The sequence below is a fragment of the Pinus tabuliformis genome, chromosome 3_2 (assembly GCF_031772625.1).
Source record: "Pinus tabuliformis cultivar Carrire ecotype Pingquan chromosome 3_2, CPIR1, whole genome shotgun sequence".
In the NCBI taxonomy this organism is placed as follows: Eukaryota; Viridiplantae; Streptophyta; class Pinopsida; order Pinales; family Pinaceae; genus Pinus; species Pinus tabuliformis.
The window spans coordinates 685289207-685314559 of NC_142302.1; the positions used below are offsets into that span (position 1 = coordinate 685289207).

At 33.4% G+C, this 25353-nt stretch overlaps 1 protein-coding gene across 1 annotated transcript in view; it reads left to right on the top strand.

Moving 5' to 3' along the window:
- LOC149182498 (truncated transcription factor CAULIFLOWER D-like) overlaps positions 1-23759 on the top strand; it is a 238842-nt gene extending 215083 nt beyond the window's left edge. Inside the window, exons 3-5 of the mRNA XM_089414578.1 lie at positions 23312-23374; positions 23481-23579; positions 23682-23759. Of these exons, the coding sequence (XP_089270704.1) occupies positions 23312-23374; positions 23481-23579; positions 23682-23759 (240 nt within the window). The remainder of the gene's footprint in view (positions 1-23311; positions 23375-23480; positions 23580-23681) is intronic.
- Positions 23760-25353: the final 1594 nt, after the last annotated feature.

Sequence of the window (25353 nt, forward strand, 5' to 3'; positions counted from 1 at the left end):
AAACGTGGTCCCTGTAGGAAAGAAGGTTGTAGCCTTCTGTAGGGTCAGCACCTACATACTAGTAAATGGATCGGCTAGTACAAGATCTGAGGGGGTTGTAGCTCCCTTCCAGAAGTAGTTGGAAAACGAGAGAGGATTGTAGCCCTCTGCAGGTTGTAGCCTGCGTACTGGTAAAGGACTGCACCAGTACATTGTAAAAGAAGTTTCTTATTAAAGAAGAAAGAGACGAATTGCAGTAGGTGGTTTTCACCCACATTGGGTTTCCACCTTATATCATGGTGTTCATGTGTGTGGCTTTTATGTGATGATCTGTTCTGTTATACTGCACCTGTTTACTGTCAATGTGGTTAATAATGTTCTGATGCATTTACTGAAGATAAGCTAACTGAATCATAAGATTTCTGGATATACGCTAGTTGCTTTAGACACAGTAGCGTGTACACGTGGGTTCACTTAACTGAAGTAGTGTATATGTTTCTGAGCATGAAATTTGAAAAGTTTTATTGATCTGATAATACTGATTCACCCCCCCCTCTCAGTATTATTTCCAACAATTGGTATCAGAGCAGGTCCTTCAGAGGAAGCTTGATCGCTTGAAGGAAAAGATCCATCAGAATGGCTAATCCAGAAAAAGAGGCACACATCAGGCCACCAGTCTTTGACGGGAACAATTTTACCCACTGGAAGATAAGAACCACTGCATATCTACAATCACTTGGAGCAGAAGTTTGGGGAATCGTAGAAGGAGGATACAAATTCCCATCAGCAACTCCTACAGATCCAACAGAGAAAAAGCAATATGAGCTCAATGCCAAAGTTGTTACTGTCTTATTGAGTAGTTTGACACAATCAGAATTTATGAAGATCATGCATTTCAAATCAGCTAAGGAAATATGGGACAAAATCGTTACAAGCTACGAAGGAGATGATCAGGTAAAAAGAGCAAAGCTTCAAACTCTCAGAATCCGGTATGAAACTCTTAAGATGCATAGTAATGAAAGCATAGCTAATTATTTCCTGCGTATGGATGAGATTGTAAATTGTATGAGGGATCTGGGTGAAGAATTTGAAGAAGTTGTCTTAGTTGAAAAGGTTTTTAGATCTCTGTCTGCTAAATTTGATTCTAAAGTATCTGCCATAGAAGAAAAGGAGAATGTGCAAAAAATCACCATGTCACAGCTTCACGGGATCTTAATTGCTTTTGAAATGCGACAGGAGGTACCATCAGAAGCCGCATTCGAAGCGTCAGAGGAAGAAGATGAGGTAAATTTTGACAAGAATCTTGAATGGGGAACTGGACGGTTCAAAGGTAAGCTACCTTTCAAATGTTTTCTATGTGGTAGGGTTGGTCACTATGCTGCTAGATGCCCTCATAACAAAGGAAAGATATCTGAAGAAGATGGTAGAAGCTATTATACCCATATTAAAAGTTCATTCAATGATAGTGAAGATATTAGAAGCCTCATGGCACATGAAAAGAAGAATTCTTCATCCAATAATAGTGAAGATATTAGAAGTCTCATGGCACATGAACAGAAGAATGCAGAAACCGAAGAAGTTACCAAATTAAATGAACAATTGGAGACAGAAACCAGGGTAAGAGAGCAATTGCAGGATATAGTAAAGGAGCAGAGCATAACAATTCAGAGACTTGAATCAAAGATCCTCTCTCTAAAAGAAGATCTTAAAAAATCAAGAGAACAGAACAGAGAAGCTCTTGAAGATCAAGAACATGAAGTGATCAAACTAAAGCGACAAGTGGAAGAAGGAAGAAAAGTTGAAGAAGACCTAAGGAATCAGTATCTGGAAAAGGAAGAACAACATCAAGTTGAGGTAAATATCTTGAAAGGTAAACTAGGAGAAAAGGATAAGCTTTTACGATTTCAAGATAGTACTAAAGTCTTGGATGATATTCTTAATAGTCAAAGGTCTCCTGCTATCAAAACTGGTCTTGGTTTTCATGAATATGTTGAAGGTGAATCTAGTTCACAAGGTGAGGCAAGAAACTCTAAAGAGAAATCTGAAATGCTCAACAAGGAACAACCAAGGAAAGAAATTCCTCAAGGAAGATCCTTTACTCCTAACTATGGATGTGATAGACAATTATTTCCTCCACTGAATAATGTTGAATGTTATGTATGTCATAATCTTGGACATGTTGCAGCCATATGTAGAAGTAGAATGGTTCAAGACCATTACAAAAGATCATCGCATCCCAGGTATTTTAGAGGATATTGCTTTGCCTGCAATGAATATGGACACAAAGCAATTGATTGCAATAGAAGGAACATGAAATATGTAAGATGTTATACATGCAACAAATATGGGCATAAAGCAAGGGAATGCAGGAGCAGATTTCAAAATTCAAAACAAGAGGACCATACATCATCACAGTTCCAGGAATTGAAGAAGACAGAGACAGAAAGGTGTGGCATAACTCAGTCAGCTGACATAACAGACACAGGGGAATCTGAAAGTGATGAATTTCAGTATTCCATCTTGCATACGCTGATATAATGAAGACAAGTCGCGTATATACGCGAGTTACAGGCTGCAAAGTCGCGTATATGTAGAAAGGGCAACAGAACAGACCCAGGAAATGTTTCAGTCATGGTTGGCTCAGGCTCAGGGGGAGCATAAAGGGCAGCAGAACAGACTCAGGAAATGGTCATGGTTGGCTCACGCTCAGGGGGAGCATATACTTCATTGTTGGCATTATGGTTAGAAGTTGCTGATGAAACTAAATGATACATCTTGTTGTTTGATCAAAGGAATGGTATTGCAGGCTTATGATAAATGATAGTTATTGCTGGTCTTAGAACCTGCATCTGCTCAGGGGGAGCATGGATGGATTGATACAACTTGGCATATACAAAGGGGAGCCAAATCAGAAACTTCAGCAAGTACTCAGGGGGAGTATGGACAGCAGAAGGTATACCAAAGAAGAGAATATCTTGGTCCGCCCCTTTGCCCTTGATGTCAAAGGGGGAGAGTGACTTGGTGTGGTGGTTGCCATCAAGTCCAAAGGGGGAGATTGTTGGCATTATGATACAAGTGTTGTCCTTGATGGCAACTCACTCAGAAGCAGGTACAAGTGATGGCAACTTAATCAGAGGACAGATCTTAGTACAACCGGACAAGAAAGAGATATACGCAGGTTCATTAAGGAAAATCAGCGTATACACACAGGTTGGTTTCAGTAAAAGCGCGTACATGTGAAAACGTACCTTTGGTCCGTGGCAGTTAGTCCTTGGAAGTTGTGCCTATGGTTTTGGACCATGGTGTCTCGACGGGCGTGTCGATCCCTAGTTTTGAAGTTGATGGTATTGTGTTACTATGGTTTTGGACCATGGTATTGTGAAGGGCCTAAGGCTATATAAGGAGAAGATCATTAGGCAAAGTAAAGAAAGGAAGGTGTGTCTGACGAAGTGAGAAGATCTGGTATTGCTGGTTATCTGTTCGGGACGCTTGGCAAGGGTCGGATTTGACAGTGAAGGTATAAGTAATTATTTCTAGATCTGCACGCGGGTTGCCTTCAGAGAAAGCGCGTATACACGCAGTTTTGGTATAGCGAAGTAGCGTATGCATAATAAGATTTGATATTTCATGTTGCTGTTGATTCTGGTAGTTGTTGCAGAGTTCTGGGCTCTGGTTTGTGTTATGTGTTCTTGATGACAGGGTTTCAGTGATTCAGTATTGGGTGATTTAGAGAATTATGATGCAAGTATAAGTTGATGATTGTATTGCAGCAGTGTTTGTTTTGTACTCATGGATCCAGTCTGAAAATTGATGAAACGTGGTCCCTGTAGGAAAGAAGGTTGTAGCCTTCTGTAGGGTCAGCGCCTACATACTAGTAAATGGATCGGCTAGTACAAGAGCTGAGGGGGTTGTAGCTCCCTTCCAGAAGTAGTTGGAAAACGAGAGAGGATTGTAGCCCTCTGCAGGTTGTAGCCTGCGTACTAGTAAAGGACTGCACCAGTACATTGTAAAAGAAGTTTCTTATTAAAGAAGAAAGAGACGAATTGCAGTAGGTGGTTTTCACCCACATTGGGTTTCCACCTTATATCATGGTGTTCATGTGTGTGGCTTTTATGTGATGATCTGTTCTGTTATACTGCACCTGTTTACTGTCAATGTGGTTAATAATGTTCTGATGCATTTACTGAAGATAAGCTAACTGAATCATAAGATTTCTGGATATACGCTAGTTGCTTTAGACACAGTAGCGTGTACACGCGGGTTCACTTAACTGAAGTAGCGTATATGTTTCTGAGCATGAAATTTGAAAAGTTTTATTGATCTGATAATACTGATTCACCCCCCCCCCCCCCCCCTCTCAGTATTATTTCCAACAAATGATGCTTAAGTATTTGCATGATGGACCAGTGGGTGGGCACTTTTCTAGTGATACAACTATGAAAAAAATAATGAGGGTGAATTACTATTGGTCTACTTTATTCAACTATAACCATGCATATTTCCGAAAGTTCCCATCTTGTCAGAAATGTGTTGCTCAAGATCGAAATTTAGTCTCCCCGCTACTTCTATTACTAGTTCAGGAACCTTTCCAACAGTGGGCACTGGATGTCATAGGAGAAATATTTCCAAATTCGTCAAGTCAACATTGGTACATCCTAATAGCGACAAATTACTTTACTCAGTGGACTGGAGCGAGTCCTTTAAGACAAATCAATGACTAAGAATTCATCCAGTTTCTAAAGAAAAACATCATAAGCTCGTTTGACGTTATGACATCACTTGTCTTTGATAATGAAACATATGATTCCTCATTGAAATACGTGATTTTTCATTAGAAAATGTGATTTTTTTTAAACATGCATCTAACTTTTACCCACGGGGAAATAATTTAGTAGAATCGCCTACTAAAATATCGTCCTGATAATCAAGAAAATAGTCTTCTCTAAACAAAGGAATTAGCACAATGCTCTCATGAATGCATTATTAGTTGACGATGTAACTCCCATGGCATCCCTCAAAACTTCACAATGCTTCCTCGTTAAGGTAAACAAGCTATAATGCCACCCAACATGTATCTCCTAGCCTTGCAACTTTCTTAGAGTCCTAAGGCAAATCATGTCTTTTGGTTCAAAGTAGGATAGGTACCTTGCAAAATCTTGAGGAAGAAAGGCTCAAGGCCAAGAAAATATTTTTTTGTTCACCAAAATCACATGAAGTATTTCTTTGATAAAAGATATTTAGGAACTAAGAATTTCAATGTGGGCAACTTAGTACTAAATTGGGATAAACACCATGAATAGAAAGGAAAACACACAAAGTACCAGGCTCTATGAAGAAGCCACTACACCATGGATCAAAAACTCGGTGATAACGCCTTCAATCTGAAATGTTTATATGGGAGGATATATCCTCTTCTCATAAATGGCAGAGATCTCAAGCATTGTTTTCAGTAGCATCTTTGGTTGCATTCCTTATATAATTTGTTGTTGATTTCAGCCTCTTCTTTGTCATTTTGTTTCATTTCTAGTCTCTTTATTTCTAAATGTATATAGACAAGTTATATGTGTTAGGTTGTGGTTGGCTCTAAAGGACTTTTTGGTGAAACATATAAGCGATGTGACAACTGCAACACTTTGTTATCTATTATTTCTCCTTCTCTGTTAGGGAAGATGCCTTAGGTTAGGTAAGGCCCAAATAGAAAGTATGATACATTCAAGAAGAGAAACTTTAGTAAACCCCATGATACTCATATTTATTTAACATCTCCAATCCTTAACTTGGTGTAGAATCTACTTGTATTTTTTCATCCTTATCTAATCAAGTGGAGAAGGGATAAGGGGAAAATATATAATGAGAAAATCCATATTAGATATTTTATATATCCTTCTCTGAAGGGGCTACTTCTTTTGCTCTCAATAGGTCGGGATCCCTCTTCCACCCTATTGAAATAATAAGTTCCTAACCACATTTATACTAAATAAATAAATAAATGGTGAAGGAAGAGAAAGGCTTCTTACACAAAGAGATGAATCAAGTGACTTTGTTGGGGTACTATCCATGAGTGCTAGAAATGGAGTAGCAACTAATACTACAATTTAGTAATATGAATATATTAAAATTTCCATTACATATTACCCTTCCTAGATTGAAAAAGCTGAGATATGGCATATATGTTGCGTGTGTTGAACCAAGCTAATGAATGGTAGATACTATGTTCAAAATCAGGGAAAATGGGGAAGTCAGGGAAATCTTATTGATGAATTAATACTTCCTGAAGGGAAAAACACTCACTAAAATCTATTCCTAGCCAAATAAGTTGAAGTTTGCTCAGTGTGTAACAAAGTATTGTCGCAGCTACAAAACCCTCCAAAATTTCTGCCATGCTTGGGTTTTAGAGCCTACCTACTTATCATATCAAGTGTCGCCTTGGTCGTCAAGTGTTATTTCATGTAATTTTGCATGTTTCAATTTCCTTTTTTGGTCTTAAGCATCTTTTCATTGTTTAGAACATCTATGGTGCACTCCATAATCATAGCATGCATAGTAATTAAAAAGAGATACTTTTTATCGCAGTCGAAAACACATTGTTTGTTGTACTTGGAGAGTGTTTTTATTTTGGAATTTTGGTACATAATTATGAATATTCAATCCTGTCTAAGTATTACTAATGAGTTGCTATATGTCACACTTCATTTTACCTCGAGTTCGATGTGTATTCCTATGTGTTTTCTTCCAGACTTAGAATTTTTTTTAACTGACTTGCCAATCAAGCAAGGGAAAGCACATAGCACACCCCAAAGGCTTAGTCGAACTCTACTCCTTCTTTTGGATGTGCCATGTCTCCATCCTTGGTGCATAGTTCACTTTGAGCAAATAAGCTCTCCTTCCCTCTCTGAATTGCACCCTTCCCAAGCCTTCCTCTCGCTTGGGTGCATGACACACTGAAAGTAGTCAAGGATTCCTCCTTTGGCCTTCACACTACACCCTACACTGATCCAAGTACATAGCATATCATCAGTCATCAGTTGGGATTTCCTTCCCTCTTTAAAATTCACCTTACACCCTCCATGATGTCCTCAGCACCAGTTGAGTGCATGGAACACAAAGAAACCTCATCTAGCTTTCCTTCCCTATTTCAAGTGCGACATGCACCCTCCATCAAATATTTCCTCCTTAGTGGATTACACAATGCACACTTAGGCCTAAGTATCCCACACTTGTCTCTTGACACTGCACCCTGTGTCCAGAACCCTCCTTTCTCTTCCTAAAGTGCATTTTTAACACACAAGCTTTCTCTTCACTTTCGTCATGAGCCTAGGATGAGGCCTTAGGAGGTTTGATTGGTGTGGTAGATTTATTTGGAGCCATCTCTTAAAATAATAATAGTACTCCTCTTTATCACCACCTTCAGTCACAAAAAAAAATTGATCTTCAAACGAAAAGTTAGCTCATTTATACATTATGTACTCGTGAAATCTTAATTTCGAGAATATCTCAATGGATGAAGTTTTTCTTGATACATCTCCAAGATTTTAACCCTTCTCTATATAAAAACTTAGTATGTAATACTCTAATATATCTTTTCTATAGTTTCATAGGATTGATCAGAACTTGATGTGGAAAGTGAAAGTTATTGAACCTTTCCTAAAACTTTCTAAATTTTGGCCTCTTGCTAAGAGAAATTTTATACAGCTTAGGATGTGACTAATTCTTAAAATATGTTTTTGATATTTGTACTTGTTAATTTTTCGATATTTTATGCTTAGCACAATCACATTGTTTGGTTTGGTGCATGGGTTTTGCACATGGTTTTGTGCACGGGGTTTGGACATGGTTTTAGGCATGATGGTTTCCTTCCCATGGTATTTTGTAGATTTGGTCAAGAGAACTATGGTTATGTTCTAATCCAGGTTTAATGGGTTAGGGTTTATAAATGCTTAGACATGTGTATATATGTGTTATAGCATTTAAAGGAACATAATGAAAAATCGATCCGGTAGTCTTGATTTTGGAATCTAGGGGAAATCTCTATGTATCTCGTTTATATTCCCGTCATTGTTTTTTTTATGTTTTTTCAAAAATTTTCTGCAAGTAATTTATGTACAGGGTTAAAACCTACATTTGATATCAGATTTGTTTTGGCTTCAAGGGGATGCCTTTGTTGCTCAGGGGTTTTGCTCAGGCCTATGGTAGACCCTGTTTAGTGGGAGATCTGCGATATTGATTCTTACGGGGAAAGAAGATGGCAAGCAATGGAAAGATAGATATCGAGAAATTTAATGGTAAGATTTTTGAGTTGTGGAAAATCAAGATGGAGGATCTGTTGGTGGATATAGATCAGTGGATCATGGTAGATCTAAGTACTAAACCAACAACAATGTTAGCAGAAGACTGGGAAAAACTGGATCGAAAGGCAAAGAGCATAACACAATTGTGTATCTTAGATTCAATATTTTTAAAGGTAATCGAGGAAGCTACGACAAAGACTTTGTGGGAAAAGATAAGGACTTTGTACCAATATAAGTCTCTGGTGAACAAACTATTCCTACGGAAAATGTTGTATGACCTAAGTATGAAGGATAGAGATTCAGTGACAGGCCATCTGAATGCCTTTAATATTGTGGTAAGGCAATTATTATCTGTTGATATTAAAATTTCTGATGAGGATAAGTGCATCAGTTTGTTGTGTTCTCTACAAGATTCACGGGATAGTCTAGTTGTCGCAATAGACAAAAATACAACTACCTCAGAATTTCGATGAAATAGTCTCATCCCTATTGTTGGAGGAAATGAGATGGAAAATATGGAGGGCGAGAATGGATATGCCTTATCTATACGAGGATGATCCCAAAACAAAAACAAAAATAATTCCTCAAGTGGGAGATCTAAATCAAGAGGAGATCTAAATCACCAGGATAACCTGTAAACATGTTCTACAAATGTGGAAAGGAAGGGCACTTCAAAAAGGATTGTAGATCTAAAGCTCCTGAGAAAGGAAAGGGATTTGATGATGTTCCTTTTGTAGAGCCAAAAAACACCTACATGAAGGTGGAGATGTGTACTTGGCCTCTTCTACAAGTACACATGTAGATCATGAGGCATGATTGATTGGCTTGGGTGCATCCTTTCACTTCACTACCCATAGGGAGTGGTTCTATGAGTATGAGAAATATTATGGTGGTGATGTATTCTTAGGGGATGATAGGGAGCCTAGAATCATTAGACGCTGAAAATTCAAGTTGAAGTTGCAAGGTGGAAGGATTAGAACACTTCCAAGTGTTTTGCATATTGTTGGATTGGTGAAAAATCTAATTTTTGTAAACAATATGGATGATGCAGGTGTAAAAACAATGTTCAAGAAAGATACCTGCAAGATGGTTTAGGGAGCATTGGTATTGATGAGGGGGGTTCAAATTGGAACAATGGCAACAAATACAATTACTCCATAGTTGAAGACTATTAAAATTTAGGGGCTACATAGATCAAAGACTATTGTGATTCTTCGAACTTGGTAGTATCCTCTCCATATAACATATTTTTTGTTCCATATCATACATAACCTTATGATAGATATTTGGCTAGTAGATGAGCCAAGTAGTGATCTCCATGCCAGGAAACATAATAAGGTTTGTAGTTACTGTGTGTAACTAGGAGTGGTTAATGATTGCGGTACCACTTCATCTTTATTAGTTCTTTCAAGGAGACGTGGAATTTTTAGGTAAGTCATTTCCTTAAGCATCTAGAAAAAGTATCCCCACTTGAAGAAAATGATAGGATCCATACAACGTTTAGTGTTAGCACGGGTTTGTCATGGAATATTGAAATATATTTCCAACCATGCATCCATGCTAAATGGGCTCATATCATTTATGGGTTCCTTCCTATACCTATATTTCTTAAAATCCATATCAAAATTGTGTAGCACACAATTACTAACTTGAAAAGAAATGTGACCTTATAATGAGAAACTCTAGACCAAAAACCCAATATTTACAGGTCTAAAACAACAAAATCTATCCATGTTTGAAAAAAGGTGTTAGAAGTAGAACCTTTTTCTATGTGGGTGATTACATTATCATTGTTTCACAAATTTTTGTTACCAGTATCACCCATTTTTTGAAGGTCAAAAATACAACTCGGTAGAAGTAATAAAAATCAACAATTTATACCATTCAAAATAAAAATAAAAAATAAACCTTTGAAATCAAAAGTGGTGATAACATTAAAATCTTCATTTCTTTGGTGTTAGCATTACAACTTGTTTGAAATTGTGACCTTAATAATTTATTGTTTCAAACTAGAATGACAAAAGAATCGTGAAATACAAACATAGTGCTATAAATAGTCATTTTTTTGTTCTTATTATGGTTAAACTACAAATATTTTGAGAGGGTCCTACAAAAATGACATCGCTACAAATAAAATCACAAATAAAATAATAATATAAAATATTAATATGAAGAACTAACTAGTATACAAATATTTATAGGAAAAGCCACTAAACAAAAAAAAATAACTCCCTTTTTTTTCTTTTTTAAATTTTAATTTTGAAAATAGACATTCCATAATAAAGAACATAATAATATCAAAAAGGGAAAAACTATTAAGTATTATAAAAATGATATAATTTCAATAAATTATATATATATATATATATATATATATATATATATATATATGAACAAAATTAATATTTATTTTTATAAATTTTAATCCCCCACTTCTAAGAGGTAGATCTTATTTTCAAGAGGTACAAGCCACATGAAGAAAGGGACAAACACTCTAAATTTGAACAATTATGGATCTACCCTTTCTAGATTTACTTTGAGATTGAATTGATATTGTTTTATTTGTTTTACTTGAATTGCTCATTTAATTCCTTACTTAATCATAGATTTTATTAATTAGCTTCATTTGAAAGAGTATTCCATTGAATTATTTTTCCAAAGATTGATTGGCTATCCATTAAAAGTTCTTTCATTACTTTAGGATCCTCTCATATCTATTCATGACCATTGAAATCCACTCTAGCCTTAGTAGATAAGAAGCTAGTTCGCAATCTCTAAACATTCACTCCATCTGATATCTAATATGTCAATTGTAACACACCCAGCCTCCTATCTCACCTTAAGGAGATGGGGTCACGAAATTTTCTCCTTCATTTAATCAATTGAAACTGACACTTACTTTCAACATCATCTTTTGCTTTTTAAGAGATTTATGGTAATGTAAATTTCATATAAATACAATCTTCAGGGATAAATATAATCCCCTCTAAATGTTTCCTAAGTTTTTCACATCATCACCATATATAATTCAAATATTATAGATGTTGGGTCACCAGAAATTCAGTTGCCATCAAGTTGTGGTGCCACATAAACACATGGCTCTACCTTGTCATCCCAAAAAACCTTTGGGGCTTAAATTCAACTTTGACCTAAACAATTGGAATATAATTCTAGCTTACATTAATCATTGCATATGTGTGTATGTATGTATGTATGATCATATAGATATTTAAAATAATAAACCCTTATATCTTGGAGCTCTAAATATGTGAAATTTCACATAGTGTATTTTTCCTATACAATTTTATATTAGAGAGGAATTAGGGCATCAAGAAGATCTACAAAGGAGTCTACGAAATAACCTAAAAGGAATAAAGAAAGTTGCAATGTTGTTACCTAGTCACATTCCCTATTGAATATGGAAGTGAATATTGACATGATGTGGTGTCAAGGTAATATTGGTGCTTTAAAATTTAATCCATTGGTTACAATACCTAAAATTTTTGCTTTAGTGCTCACCATACATATGAGTAAAAACAATTATCTTTTTCTAGATTGAATTTAGATGGTGATTCCCTAACCTAGTGGGAATTCCATACAATGTCACTTACGATGAAAGGTGATTCCCCTAGTAACTAAGTGGGAGGACTTTCAAACACTCATAAAGTCCCAATTCGACCATATTGGGTATGTAAAAGAGTAATGGATACAATGGAACTTCTTCAACTAGAGGTTGGGGCAGAGTGTAAAGGAGTACAAACCATTTAATTCAAGACATTTGACATCATGTTATGTAGCTCAACAATGAGCCTAAATGTAGTCTTGGAATATTTTGGGGGTGTATATGGCCCTCTAGTATAGCCATGTATGAAAGTAGGTGATGTTATTAAGTCAATAAAAATGGATGAGGCTTGTGCATAGGAATAATATATGGAGGTATAGGCCAAAAGGAAGGGACACCATGTGGTTTGAAATAGAAAGGGAACAAGAATGATTCTAAGGTAGGGAAGAACAAGTGGATAGGAGGAAAGGATAATAAGACAATAGAAACTTCACATTACTTCAAGGATCATAAAATAGTTGTAATCATTGTAACATCGATGGTCACATAAAGGAGAAGTGTTTGAAGTTGCATCTAGCAATGAACCTAATGAATCGAATGAAAGATGGAATGAAAAAAAGGATTCTTGGAACAAATTCTAGAAACGAGGTGGAAAGCAACTTTGACATCAATGAGAATATTTTTTCCCCACTACTATAGAAGGAGGCGAACCTATGTAGCCTTCATCACTAATAAGGGTGGGAAACAACCAATCTATTCCATATTCATATGCAAGTCATGAAGTCAAAGAGTGATTCCATTTTAGAATCACATTCACAAGATAACCTCATAGCAATAGATTTACTTACTAAATTTTGATTAGAGGATCACAATCATCCTATCCCATATACATTAGGATGGGTAAACAAGTATGCAAAAATCAATGTAGCGAAATAATGTAGGATAAAGTTTGCTCTAGTGTTGATTTTATTTATGAAGTATAGAAGGATGTAGTTCAACTTGATGTAGGAGGAGATGTGTTTGGGATCCAATATGTGTATATAGAAGATGTGATATTCATGTGAAGTGGTAACTTGTACCACTTCATTATGGATAAAAAATTATTCATCATCAATGGATCAATGCATATGGAGAAAATTGTAATTTTTTGTTGGTAAGTGCCAACAAAACCAATTGATTATTTCTAAAATTAAGTATGATTTAGTACTTTTAAGATAAATTTAATATAATGAGTCAATAAATGCAAAGGAATCCATTGAGGGGTGTTCCAAATAATTCAAACAATAATTGAAAGGGTTTCTACATGCATATCAGAGAGTGTTCTAAGAGCCTAAGTGATACCACCCAAGAGGGAAGTGAAGCACGACATCCACAATTGTTTTAACACTCTATTGCAACATATTGGGTTATATAGATAGACCATTATAGAAGTAGGTGAAGTGAAGTAGTTGAAGTAGTTATTGGAGCATGATGTGATTCAATCAAGTATGCCACCATGTGGGTCACCCATAATAATCATGTCAAAGATGGATGGACTTAAAAAGTGTGCATGAACTACGTAATGTTGAGAAACAATACACTAAATAATAGGTATCCCCTCCCCAAAATTGATCATCTATTGAACTAGATGCAACAAGTGAAATACTTCACCAAGTTGGATTTAAAATCATGGTATCACTAGGTCCAAGTGAAGGAACAAGACATCTAGGAAACTTCCTTCAAAACAAGACAAGGTTTGTATGAGTTGTCATTCATGCAATTTCGTCTATGGAACACTATAATTATGTTCATGAGGCTAATGAATGATATATTATGCCTTTGTATAGAATCCTTTGGTATTGTTTATTTGGATGATATACTATTTTTTAGTGCAGTTGATGCAATTGTTAAAGACTTTGATGAAGCACCAACTACTTCAAAAGCTCCAAAAGATGGGAGTTTTCATAGTAGCCATTAGTGTATTTAGGCTATGTGATTTTTGGAGTAGAGCTTGAGATAAATCCTACAAAGAGGGAGTTCATCATGATGTGGGTTATGCCTACAAATGTTGTTGAGGTTAGAAGTTTTTTTTGAGAAACATAGTACCTAGGGAAATCCATAGCTTTGTTTTTAGTAGTAACTACACCACTCTATGCTATACAATGAGTGGTAATAGTTTCTAGTGGGTGAAGAATAAATAAAAGGAATTTAATGAACAATGAAAGGATATCAATAATTCATGGATATTTCATGGATACGAGAAAATTTAAACCAAATATCAATAAAGCGTTGTTTTTCTCATTACTAAGCTTAAACTAGCCTTATGAAGAGGAGATAGATGCGAGTGGGTATACTATGAGATCGGTCTTCAAGCAAGGAGGAAGGATTCTATGCCATCATTGTGAAGTATTTTGTGGGGATGTTTTCAACTACCATAACTATGACACACATCTCTATGCTCTCTCGCAAGTTGTTAAAAAGTGGAAACATTATCTAATGGTTTAGGATACCATTCGCATGGATCATTAGTTGCTAGAGTACATCCATGCCCATAGTAAGTTACAAATTAGAATATAATACAAGTATATTGGATTCATATAGTAGCTTCATTTAGTTATCAAATATAAGAATGATTCTAAAACAAATATTGCTTACATGCTTTCAATATCACCCACATAAAACGTTATATCTTTAGGAACTTTCATGCGCATGGATCCTTTCACCCATGATGCATACAAAGAGAAGTATATATAGAGCTCAGGGAGATGTTTCAACAATTTTAGATTTATGGTAATGTAGATGATGGAGATAGCATAATTGACTATCATCTCCAAAATGGGTTTCTCTATAGGATGGATAACCTATGTGTTCTATAGGATGGATAACCTATGTGTTCCTAATGGTGATCAACAAGAATTGATTAGGCAGGTTCACACTTATAAGGTTACAAATCATTTTGGTGTAGGGAAGATAATAGACAACTTACAAAGGTATGCGTACTATCCAAAAAAGTAAGAATGTTCAACGGGGTTTGTTAAAGGATGTATGCTTTGTTGTATCAACAAGCCTAGTGATGGGTAATAAGTTGCATATCATGCCCTTTTTGTATGCACTTGTCTGTAATAAAGGATTTCCATGGAATTTGTTGCATTTTTACAAACAACTAGGAATATACATGACTACCTATTCATGGTAATGCATAATTTCAATAAGATGTTCCTTATCATGCCCTATTAGTGCATTGTATGGAAAAATGGAACAAAGTTGTTTATTGAATAAGTATCGGTGCAGTTTGGGATACTAAGGAGCATCATTTACGATAAGGAAAATATATCTCTTAGTACATTTTCCACTACAATTTTATAGATGATGAACTTGTAGTTGAATAGATATACATCATTTCATCCATAGACAAATGAGATAGTATAAATGTTCAATAAGACTTTGCTGCAACTTTTGGTGGCTTATAATTAGGAGCATCTAAAGTCATGACTTGAAAATATGGTATATAAAAAATACTCATATAATATAGCAACTCATAGTTGTACTGCTAAGTCATTATTTGAAACTTGTTTTTAATATTTTCCACCTTTACCTTTGGATATTAGATATGGGAAACAAGGAGTAGAAATGGAGGATCTCATAGGGAATTATTTAAGGGCATAAAAATTTGTTGATATAGTTAAGTAGATCTAAAAAATTCATAAGAAAAGTACAAGGATAGGCATCGTCAAATCATAACATAGGAGTCGTTCATAATGGGAGTAGAGTATGATTAAATTTGAACAAGGATACACTATAGTTACAATTGAACAAGGAGACACTATAAGCTGTTGGTAAGATAATCAAGGATTTATGATATGGTTCATTCAAGATAATATAAAACATGGGAGATAATATCTAAAAATAAAATATATCTGCACATGTGTGCATTTAATTAATTGTGAATGTGGAAAATATGGAAATCTATGAGCCTTACATGTTGAATTAGGAAGAGGATCAAATCCCACCTTATATAAAGTACTTAGTTTCATATGCTTGAGTAGAGTTAACAAAGGATACAATTTTACTGAGGTGGTCCATAAGTGTAAGTCATCTGTGGGATGGAATTTTTCATATTGGGTTGAATGTGAAACTTTGAGGTAAAGCAGAAAGGTCCTCCAGGGATAAGGTAGAAGAAAAATTTCCTCACCTCAATTAGTAAATCTTTTTGGGACCAAAAGAATCTAAAGATGGTTAGGTGTGATCTAAATTATATCACCATAGACTTTGTCATCCATCTTGATGCTTGAAGGGTGGAAATATTGGAGGAATGAACTTACAATATTATTTTAATCGGTGGGACCTCATTTCAAGAATTGATATCTAGACATTTCAGGGCCATAATTTTGAGGCCTTAGATGACATATTTTAGGGGTAAAATTTACATCTAATTTTCCATATCATGTGATGCTATTCTACACTTAGATACCTTTTGAATGGTAAAAAATAGACGTTAATTAAAGTCTGTATACAAAAATTACACATTGTAGAAGTTGACCTACTGTGATTAACCACCATAATCCGAGAACATTCCATATTGTCCCTCGTTACACATGAGAATGGTATAGTCATGTGAATAACATGAAGAAGAATATAGAAAGGGAAATGTTGCAACTCTAGTTGGGAGTTCAAGCAATCAAACTTAGCTCCTAATTGGCTTTTGGGCTATGCTATAATCAATCCAGCAGGAGGAAAAATGGATTCCAATGAATTTTTGTTGTATCTTATTCCACAATACAACATATAAATAGAGAGTTGGAGTGAGGCAGCATAAAATAAAGATAGAGAATATCAACCACACTTTCTAGGTAGGTCATTTGTGTGTGATTCTATTTTACCATTTTATATTTTCTACATTTTATCTAGTACATGGATAAGCAGAAAAAATAGTAATTAATAAGTATGGAATCTAAGGAAATTAACCATCATTTTATAAATTTGAGTCTATTCTTATGAAATTTGTTGTGATGAATTTTTTAGTACAATATACATGTTATTTTATGGATTAATTACACTCCATATCCATTGAAAGCCATGTAGATGCTCCTCGTATGTTTCATTAGATCCAATGGTAATGACTACATTGAATTTGATTGAACAATTTTTGGGAATTTAGAGTGGGTGAGAGATAAATTCTCCCATCTTTCCAAAAGCCCCATATCATCTTGGGTGCATATGGTGGCTCCATGATTCTCTTAGGTGTTTTTGGGTGATTTCCAAAATCACTCTTTTCATGAATCGATATCACTACGTAATGCTTCCTTGCTTTCTCCAATGTTCAACGTTGATACATCCATTCACTAACTCTAGCTTGGAAATAGAATAATTACCCATGAAATATAATGTAGTCCAACTCAAATTACCTTTGAATTTCTATAAAAACAGGGTTACAACCTAGGTTTTTGATTGGATGGTTAAACAAAGGTACTCATTCACCACTAGAAGTGGTCACATTCCCAAGCCTTTACATATGGGTGCATTTTTTTTTATTGTATAGAACATATGTATTTATATACCTAGTGTAGTTTGTAAGGTTACAATGGAAGTGGCATTTGTATTACTAATATATAGTGGTTGTCATGGACTTATTTAACATCATCGCCACCGACAACCAATGCTAATCTAGACCAATCTCTTACGTTCACAATTTCATTGCCACTCGACTCTCATGGAAACCACATATGCACTACAATGCCACTTTGAAGCCTCGCTCCCAATGGATAATGACATTCGTGAAAATGTATAAGGATTATTAACCACCATACAAACTAGTTCAAGTTATCCATTTGAGGTTTAAGTTTAATGTGTAGGTATTTTATACATACATACATACATACATACATGTATGCATGTTATATAAAAAAAAGATTATATCATGTTCACATTATTTATCATGTGTGAAAATACGTTTTTGTAGAGTATTCCCATGGATGTATGGATTTGTTCTATAGAGGCCTTTCATAGAAGTTTAGTAACATGTAATCAAGTCTCACCACTTAATGTTGATGAAGGAAGTTACATTATGAAAGATTCTAGTGTAGAAATAAAGTAATACATTTCTTTTATATGATTCCTAACATGGTCATCATTATACCACATTTTCACGGAAAAAATGATTAAAATACTAGCTTTAACAAATCTGATTATCTTCTTGAATCATTTAATGAAGGCTGCTTAAAGGAAGATTCATGTGCCCATTTCATTGATAAGCCTAATGGTAGTTTCAAAAATAATTGCACCACATTCACTTTTCCTTGTTATTATCCTCTTAACATATAAAGTTGATTTCGAATCAAATTAATTTGGCAATTCAAGACATGCCATTTTCATAATTTCTTGTTTGAAAAATTTATGTATCTATTGGCCTCTGTCAAGTTATTTAAGGTGAGACAATAAACTTAGTTGCTCCATAATTGGAAAGACCTATGTGAGACTCATCACTCATCTAAAATTATGAAAAATTTATAGATTTAGGCCCATCGGAAATCAACTAAAGAGCTAATATTTAAGTCATATATATCAAGGGACACATGAGTTAATTTCTTATTAGATGAAATAAATTACCACATAGATATTTCTAGATTTTATGAGGACTGGAAAAACGCTTAAGCTTTCAAAATTGATATGAGAGTATGCATCATATCCACCCAAAGAATGGGACAACTTCCATGCTTAGTTTGAGGTCCAGACACAATACTACCTCCAAATCTTCTTAATCCCAATTAGTGTGCCATTTTCATAATTTCTTGTTTGAAAAATTTATGTATCTATTGGCCTCTGTCAAGTTATTTAAGGTGAGACAATAAACTTAGTTGCTCCATAATTGGAAAGACCTATGTGAGACTCATCACTCATCTAAAATTATGAAAAATTTATAGATTTAGGCCCATCGGAAATCAACTAAAGAGCTAATATTTAAGTCATATATATCAAGGGACACATGAGTTAATTTCTTATTAGATGAAATAAATTACCACATAGATATTTCTAGATTTTATGAGGACTGGAAAAACGCTTAAGCTTTCAAAATTGATATGAGAGTATGCATCATATCCACCCAAAGAATGGGACAACTTCCATGCTTAGTTTGAGGTCCAGACACAATACTACCTCCAAATCTTCTTAATCCCAATTAGTGTTAAAGTTTAGGTGCTCAAGCAACATAATTTCCAAGTATGATTTTGAATAATAAATATTATTTTTAAGGGATTAGATAGACCCAATTCATATCTCTATAATGGATTTAACTAATTCATGGGTTCAATAGTGAATATTTTAATAAATTATTTCAATTTTGTTTTTAAACTCTTGTCATTAAATCTTCACTATAAAACAATGGTTTTTATTCTAGGAATATATTTATATATATTGGTTTTCCATACTTATGTGATATAGCCAAGACATATTTTACATGGTGGTTACATACAAAACCTTTTTGTTTGATAGCCCATTAAATTTTTTTTCACACGCTAACAATCCAACAGGTTGAGGGATACAATTTGCTTACCTTGTAGCCATAAAGTGTCGTGTTAAAATTCCTACTATTACCATAATGTCACAAAAAATTAAGAATTGGAGATTTACTGAGTCCTATGCTCAATAAATTGATTATATTATGAAAATAACTATCAGCATACATCATGTAAGCTATGTGAGAAGGTTTGTCAAATTATAACCTTGAGGTTCGAATTTTGGCGAACCTTAAAAAAAACTTAGGTTCGATGAACGTCATATCCATTGACCAATTCTACAGATCAAAACTCATAACCTCATATTAAAACTCAAGCTCTTAATTTATACTTGCAATTTCCATGTCTGTGATGAAAGTTTTGATGTTTGCTAGTGTTGATTCATTAGAGGAAATTTGAGCCTAAAAGTGCCCATGAAATTTTCATGTAATTTCCATGTCATAATATGTAAACCAATCAAAATCCTTTAAATTTTAAAAAAGGTATATGTATATATTTTGGAGAGAATAGAGTAAAAACTACTTTTTTTTTACTGTATTTGTTGCTTATCTCCTTATGTGTTTACTGAAATTTCAAGTCGAGACATTCGTCAAATGTGGAATTAAAATCCACATCCACCGAACACCCATTATGCATAATTTTGAGAAGACCCACATTGATAAAAATTGAAGATGCATTAAAAAAATGCATTGAACACTTCTTATTAATGCATATTCAATTTTTATCAATGTGGGTCTTCTCAAAAGTATGTATAATGGGTACTCATTGGATGTTGAATTTAATTCTGCATCCAATGAGTTTCCCCACATGAAATTTGAGTAAACATATAAGGAGATAATCCAAAACTACAATTAAAGAAAAATAGTTTTCTTATTTTCCCTTATTTTATTCTTTTTCCTTAGAAGCTGACTTTTAGGATGAAATTTCCTCTAATGTCTTTCTATTTTATCATATATATATATATATATATATATATATATATATATATATATATATATACCTAATGGTCAACATCATCCGAACATCATCAAAATATTTGAACTCAAATCAAACCTAATCATTGTCGAACTCAAACTTGAACCCAAACCATGTGACATTGCATGTAAGTGAAATTATAATTTTACTAGGAAGTATTTCAAATTACTTGCCCATAAATACTGTTTCCATTTCATTTAATAAAACTTACATTACAAATTACAAATCATAAATAACACTTTTCATTTGAAACAAATCAATTACTTGTAATTGATGAAGGTTGAGCTATTCTTCATGAAAACATATGATCAACTTTCTATTCCATTCCTTGATGGCTGCTTATGACCTACCTAGACCATGAATCCATGACGGGAATTATCTTCCTTAGTTTATAGAAGATGGAGTTATTAAGGCCACTATCATTTATTAACATGAATCTATGAGTAGAATTATCTTTCTTAGTTAATAGAAGTTGGATTTATGAAGGCCACTATCCTTCATTAACAGAAAAAATAATAAGTTTTCCACTTACTCCTTTGATCCAAGAGCTTGTTCAAAGCAAAAATTGCTTCACCTAAGTTCTTCAATGTCTTTCCTAGAAAGCATGCTAAAAGCATAGTTCTATATTGAAATTAAGGTTTGGGGTACTTTCTCTTTATTTTTCTAGTGCATAAATGAATCTAGTGATCCCTCTTTATGCTACCATAAACTAGAAACATTTATAGAACTCACTTTCATCTAGAGTTGGTCCCAAGAGGCATTTGCATGCATCTTACAATCTCTTAACTCTTTTCTCTCATGTGAGACTTAAAACATATTATTTGTTTTAATTCTTGGGTCAAAATTAAAATCTTTTGGACTGTTATTTCGCCTATTCAAATTTTTGGGTCAATATTAGATTCTTTTGGATGTTACTTTAGCCATATCTTGGTGGGAAATTTGGGTACAAACTCTTCAAGAGTTTTGAAGGGAGAATCCATACACATGAGTTAAATTTAAAAACTATTTCTAGAATAACCTGTTCCTAGTTTTTTTGCTTAAACCCAAAGTTTTCGACTTCTATGTGATTCCATCTTCAGGGGGACGCCCAGATTCTTGAGAAGATTGGTGTGGAAAAGGGAAAGGATTGGAAGGATATATATAGTGAAACTACAACTTCAATAATAGTGAATCTCACAATTATTGAACAACCATCGTTAAACTTATGGCTACATTCATCTTCTAATCTAGTTTGTAACATTATAACAATTATCAATTTCCATTGATAATGGTTGTTCATCATTAATTTTTGTTCTATAATTATGGCTTAAGGATTGTATTGTTCCTAAAATTTCTTGTAATGAAAATTTAGTATCATAAAAATTACAATGCCAAAAAAATAGAAATCATAGTTCAATTTCTCACATTTTCCTCTTCAAAGTGATAGTTTTATTTTTTAAATGATCACATGTAACAAAAAATTTGTTCCCATATAAATGTTTTGATTCAAACCTTTTTTTTATGCAAGTTGGAAAACCTATCATGATTCATATGTCAAACCAATAGTGGGACAACAATTATTGGTTGCTATCCCCAAACGCAAGCTCACTCATTACTATTATTGAAAGAAAACCATGCCACCTAGAATTACCTCCCAGTGATCTATAAGGGGGCATACTTTCACTACTTCCATATACCTTTTTGTCTTGGGTCATTAACATATTTCTTTATGTCCTACAAAAATCAGCTCTTAACCAAGAAAAAACGGTTTTAGAACATACTTTAGACCCATGTATCGATTCAAACATATTCTTTTGTTTTATCCATTTTATTAAATAATTAATAAATCACATAATATAAGTGATACGCTAGTACAATCTATGTAAATTAGTAAAAAGTATATTTTTCCTTTAATGAATATCTATCGTTATGAAACTAGAATCTCATAAACGTTAAACGTTACTTATTGTCTTCCTAAAATTTTAAGATATATGAAGTTAATAAACGTTGAACGCTAGAATTTTCAGATATATGAAGTTAATAAATTTAAGATATATTCCAATATGTTTCCTCTCTCTCCCTCTAAGAAGCGCCCACACACATATTTTAAAACATGACCAAGGAAGGCACTCGAATTCTCTACTAATCTTGTTTTTACTTTAACATAAAATTCACAAAGCAATATTATCCCTCAGCACTTGAAGTTGAAGTTGAAAAAAGAGAAGATGACAATTTTCAATGTGAAAAAGAAAGTAAAAGTATTATCCATTTTCATGCTTCCATGTTCTTTCTAATTATACTATTTTTGGAATGATTTATTTTAGGACTATGTTAACCAGATCTATTTTGGGTGGTCACTAAAAATGTTTTCTATCCGCTCTGCCCAAAATTATTCTGACAAATATATATATTCCTATCATGAAATATAAAAATTAAATAAAAAAAATAAACTAAAAATAATAATTTTATATATTTTGGAACTAAATTTAACATAAATTATTGCAATATCAAAAAGATAAATGTAAAATGTGAAATATGGCATTTAGTATTAGGGAAAATTCTCGCCAACGTCTTCTCACATTTATGTGATCTGCACTTTTCCTGAAACTAAATTAAATAAATCTCACATTGTTAGTATGTGAATCCCATGTGGATATTTTAGCTAAATTTAAAATCAAAGCATAAGAAAAATAATCTTCTACGTTAAAAGGAAATCTTGAAACAATTTTGTAAAGATACTTCTTTACGTAGTTGTAATATGTAATTATTTATTATTATTTCAATGTTTTGAAATATATTTATTTAGGTAGATTTAATATGTAATTATTATTATTATTTTAATGTTTTTTGGTGGGAGAATTTTAGGCCAAGGCTTTGTTCTGTATTTAAGCTTTTTCAAGGCCTGACTCTTCATTTGGTCTGATCATAATGATGAACCACACTTGTTAGTTTAAAACATGTTGGCTAGATCCTATAAACTTGTCATTTGATTCCCATTATTCATTTATGGTAAACGTAGTGAATAAATCAATTGTCAGGTTGGTGAATCACAACTGAAAGCGTTGCAGGAGAGGATGGACAGTTTGAAAAAAAAGGAACGAGTAAGATTGCCTATCAGTTTATTAACATCCGGTATCTTAGCTTCTTTATAAAATTACCTTTCAAATTATGTTGATTATTATTATTTTTTGTCCTTTTAATCCTCAGAACATGGTTGGTGAAGACTTGCAGTCGTTAACAGTAAAGGAATTGCATCGACTTGAAAAACATTTGCGAATTGCGATTAAAAGAATTTCTGATAAAAAGGTAAATGAATCTAGATGTGTTTTCAGTACACATCATTTTCTCATTATATTTATAGAATTATGAGCATAACTTATGTTTTGTCTTATAATTTTTATTTTTTAGATGAAAATATTTGCACAAAATGCCAAGTCATTAGCACAAAAGGTATGTACAATTTTCTTTCAATTATTTTACTGGTAAAATTGTTGTTTTAAATTAATAATTTACTTTATAATATGTGATAATTTTAGTCTAAAACACAAGTCGACGTATAAGGAATACACATGACACCAAACCTAAAGCACTTATTTTAATTGTAATAATCACGAATCCTATGTCGAGAAGTCGACTTACGACCAACAATCAAATCAAGGAATAGACCTTCATTGTGTCTGTAAATATACAGCAATGGCAAAGGACTAGCATTGATTTGGAGTTTGATTGATGTTAAAAGATTGAAATAGGGATTGTAGTGAAGTACTCGTGGTATGTTGCACTCACTAGTTAATTACATTTATATTTTCGTTATGATTTTGACTCTATTTTGTATCTTCTTAGGGATACATATAAACATAATTTTTTTGGTCTCACTTCCCGATATTTTTTACTATTTGAGATCATCTCATTTGTTATTTTATTAAATATTTTGTTGATTTAAAGACTTAATTTATTTTTGTCCAAATTTTTTTTCTACTTAATTGAGTGCATACAATCTGAACCTCAAAGTAATTTAAATTGGTTCTTCCTCTTGAGAGTGTATATATTTTATTCATGCTCAACAATAATAATATATCAAATTTTCATATTACTTGTCTTATGCCATTCAAATTATCTCTTTTGCCACTTAAATTTCTACGTATTTTTTTGCTCCTCTTTTGTTTTGTAATAATTAATTTAGTATTTTTTTTCACACACATCTTGAACTAGTGCTTAAAATTCTAAATGGTATCAAATATAAAGTGTTTTAGGAATATAACTGATTTTTATTGTAGATTTGAAAAGTTAGAACATTAAGGGAGGATGGACCCAATTAGTCCTCACTCCTTTCAACTACTTTGACTAGAAGCCTAAGATTTTGATGTTCTTGAACATGAAGGGTCTCTGAATGACAATTAATTCAGATTGAAATTAACCCTAACTAACCCTACCTCAGTCATTGTGAAATCTAAATACATTAATAGAATGGAGGAATCTTATGATATTCTCTACTTGTCAATTTCCATTAATTTTGGATTTCATATATGTGACTATAAAGCTCCTAATGAATTTCAAATGGAATTGGAGGAATTGATTGACAAAATTGATGGATTGAGGGGACATAATTCTGAGAATGAGATCATCAAAATGGATACATCCAATTTGACAACCTACAAGACTACTACACTAGATTCAAGACATTGATGACTCAAGTAAAAGCTTGTTGTGTAACATCTTGAGTTAATTACTCGCGACTTTTATTGTTTAAACTTGAACTCGAAAGTTTATGTACTAAAAGATTGGTCAATGTGAATATCATCTTTTGATTTTTTGGAAGAAAAAGAGAGATTAAAGATGTTATTTTATTTTTTATTTTTTATTTTTAACAAATGTTATTGAAAATGTGTTAAGGATTGTCAAGTGGACACAATTGGAAATTGGTTATGTCCATATGAGGGCAGAGACAAAAAAAAAAGGATTCCTTTTCTTCCTACCTCTTCCCAAGAAAAGTGAAGAAAATGAAGAATGAAAAGGATTGATATATATCAAAAAGAAGATGGTTGGAGATAGATGCCATGTGACTAGTTTTGTGTGGGAA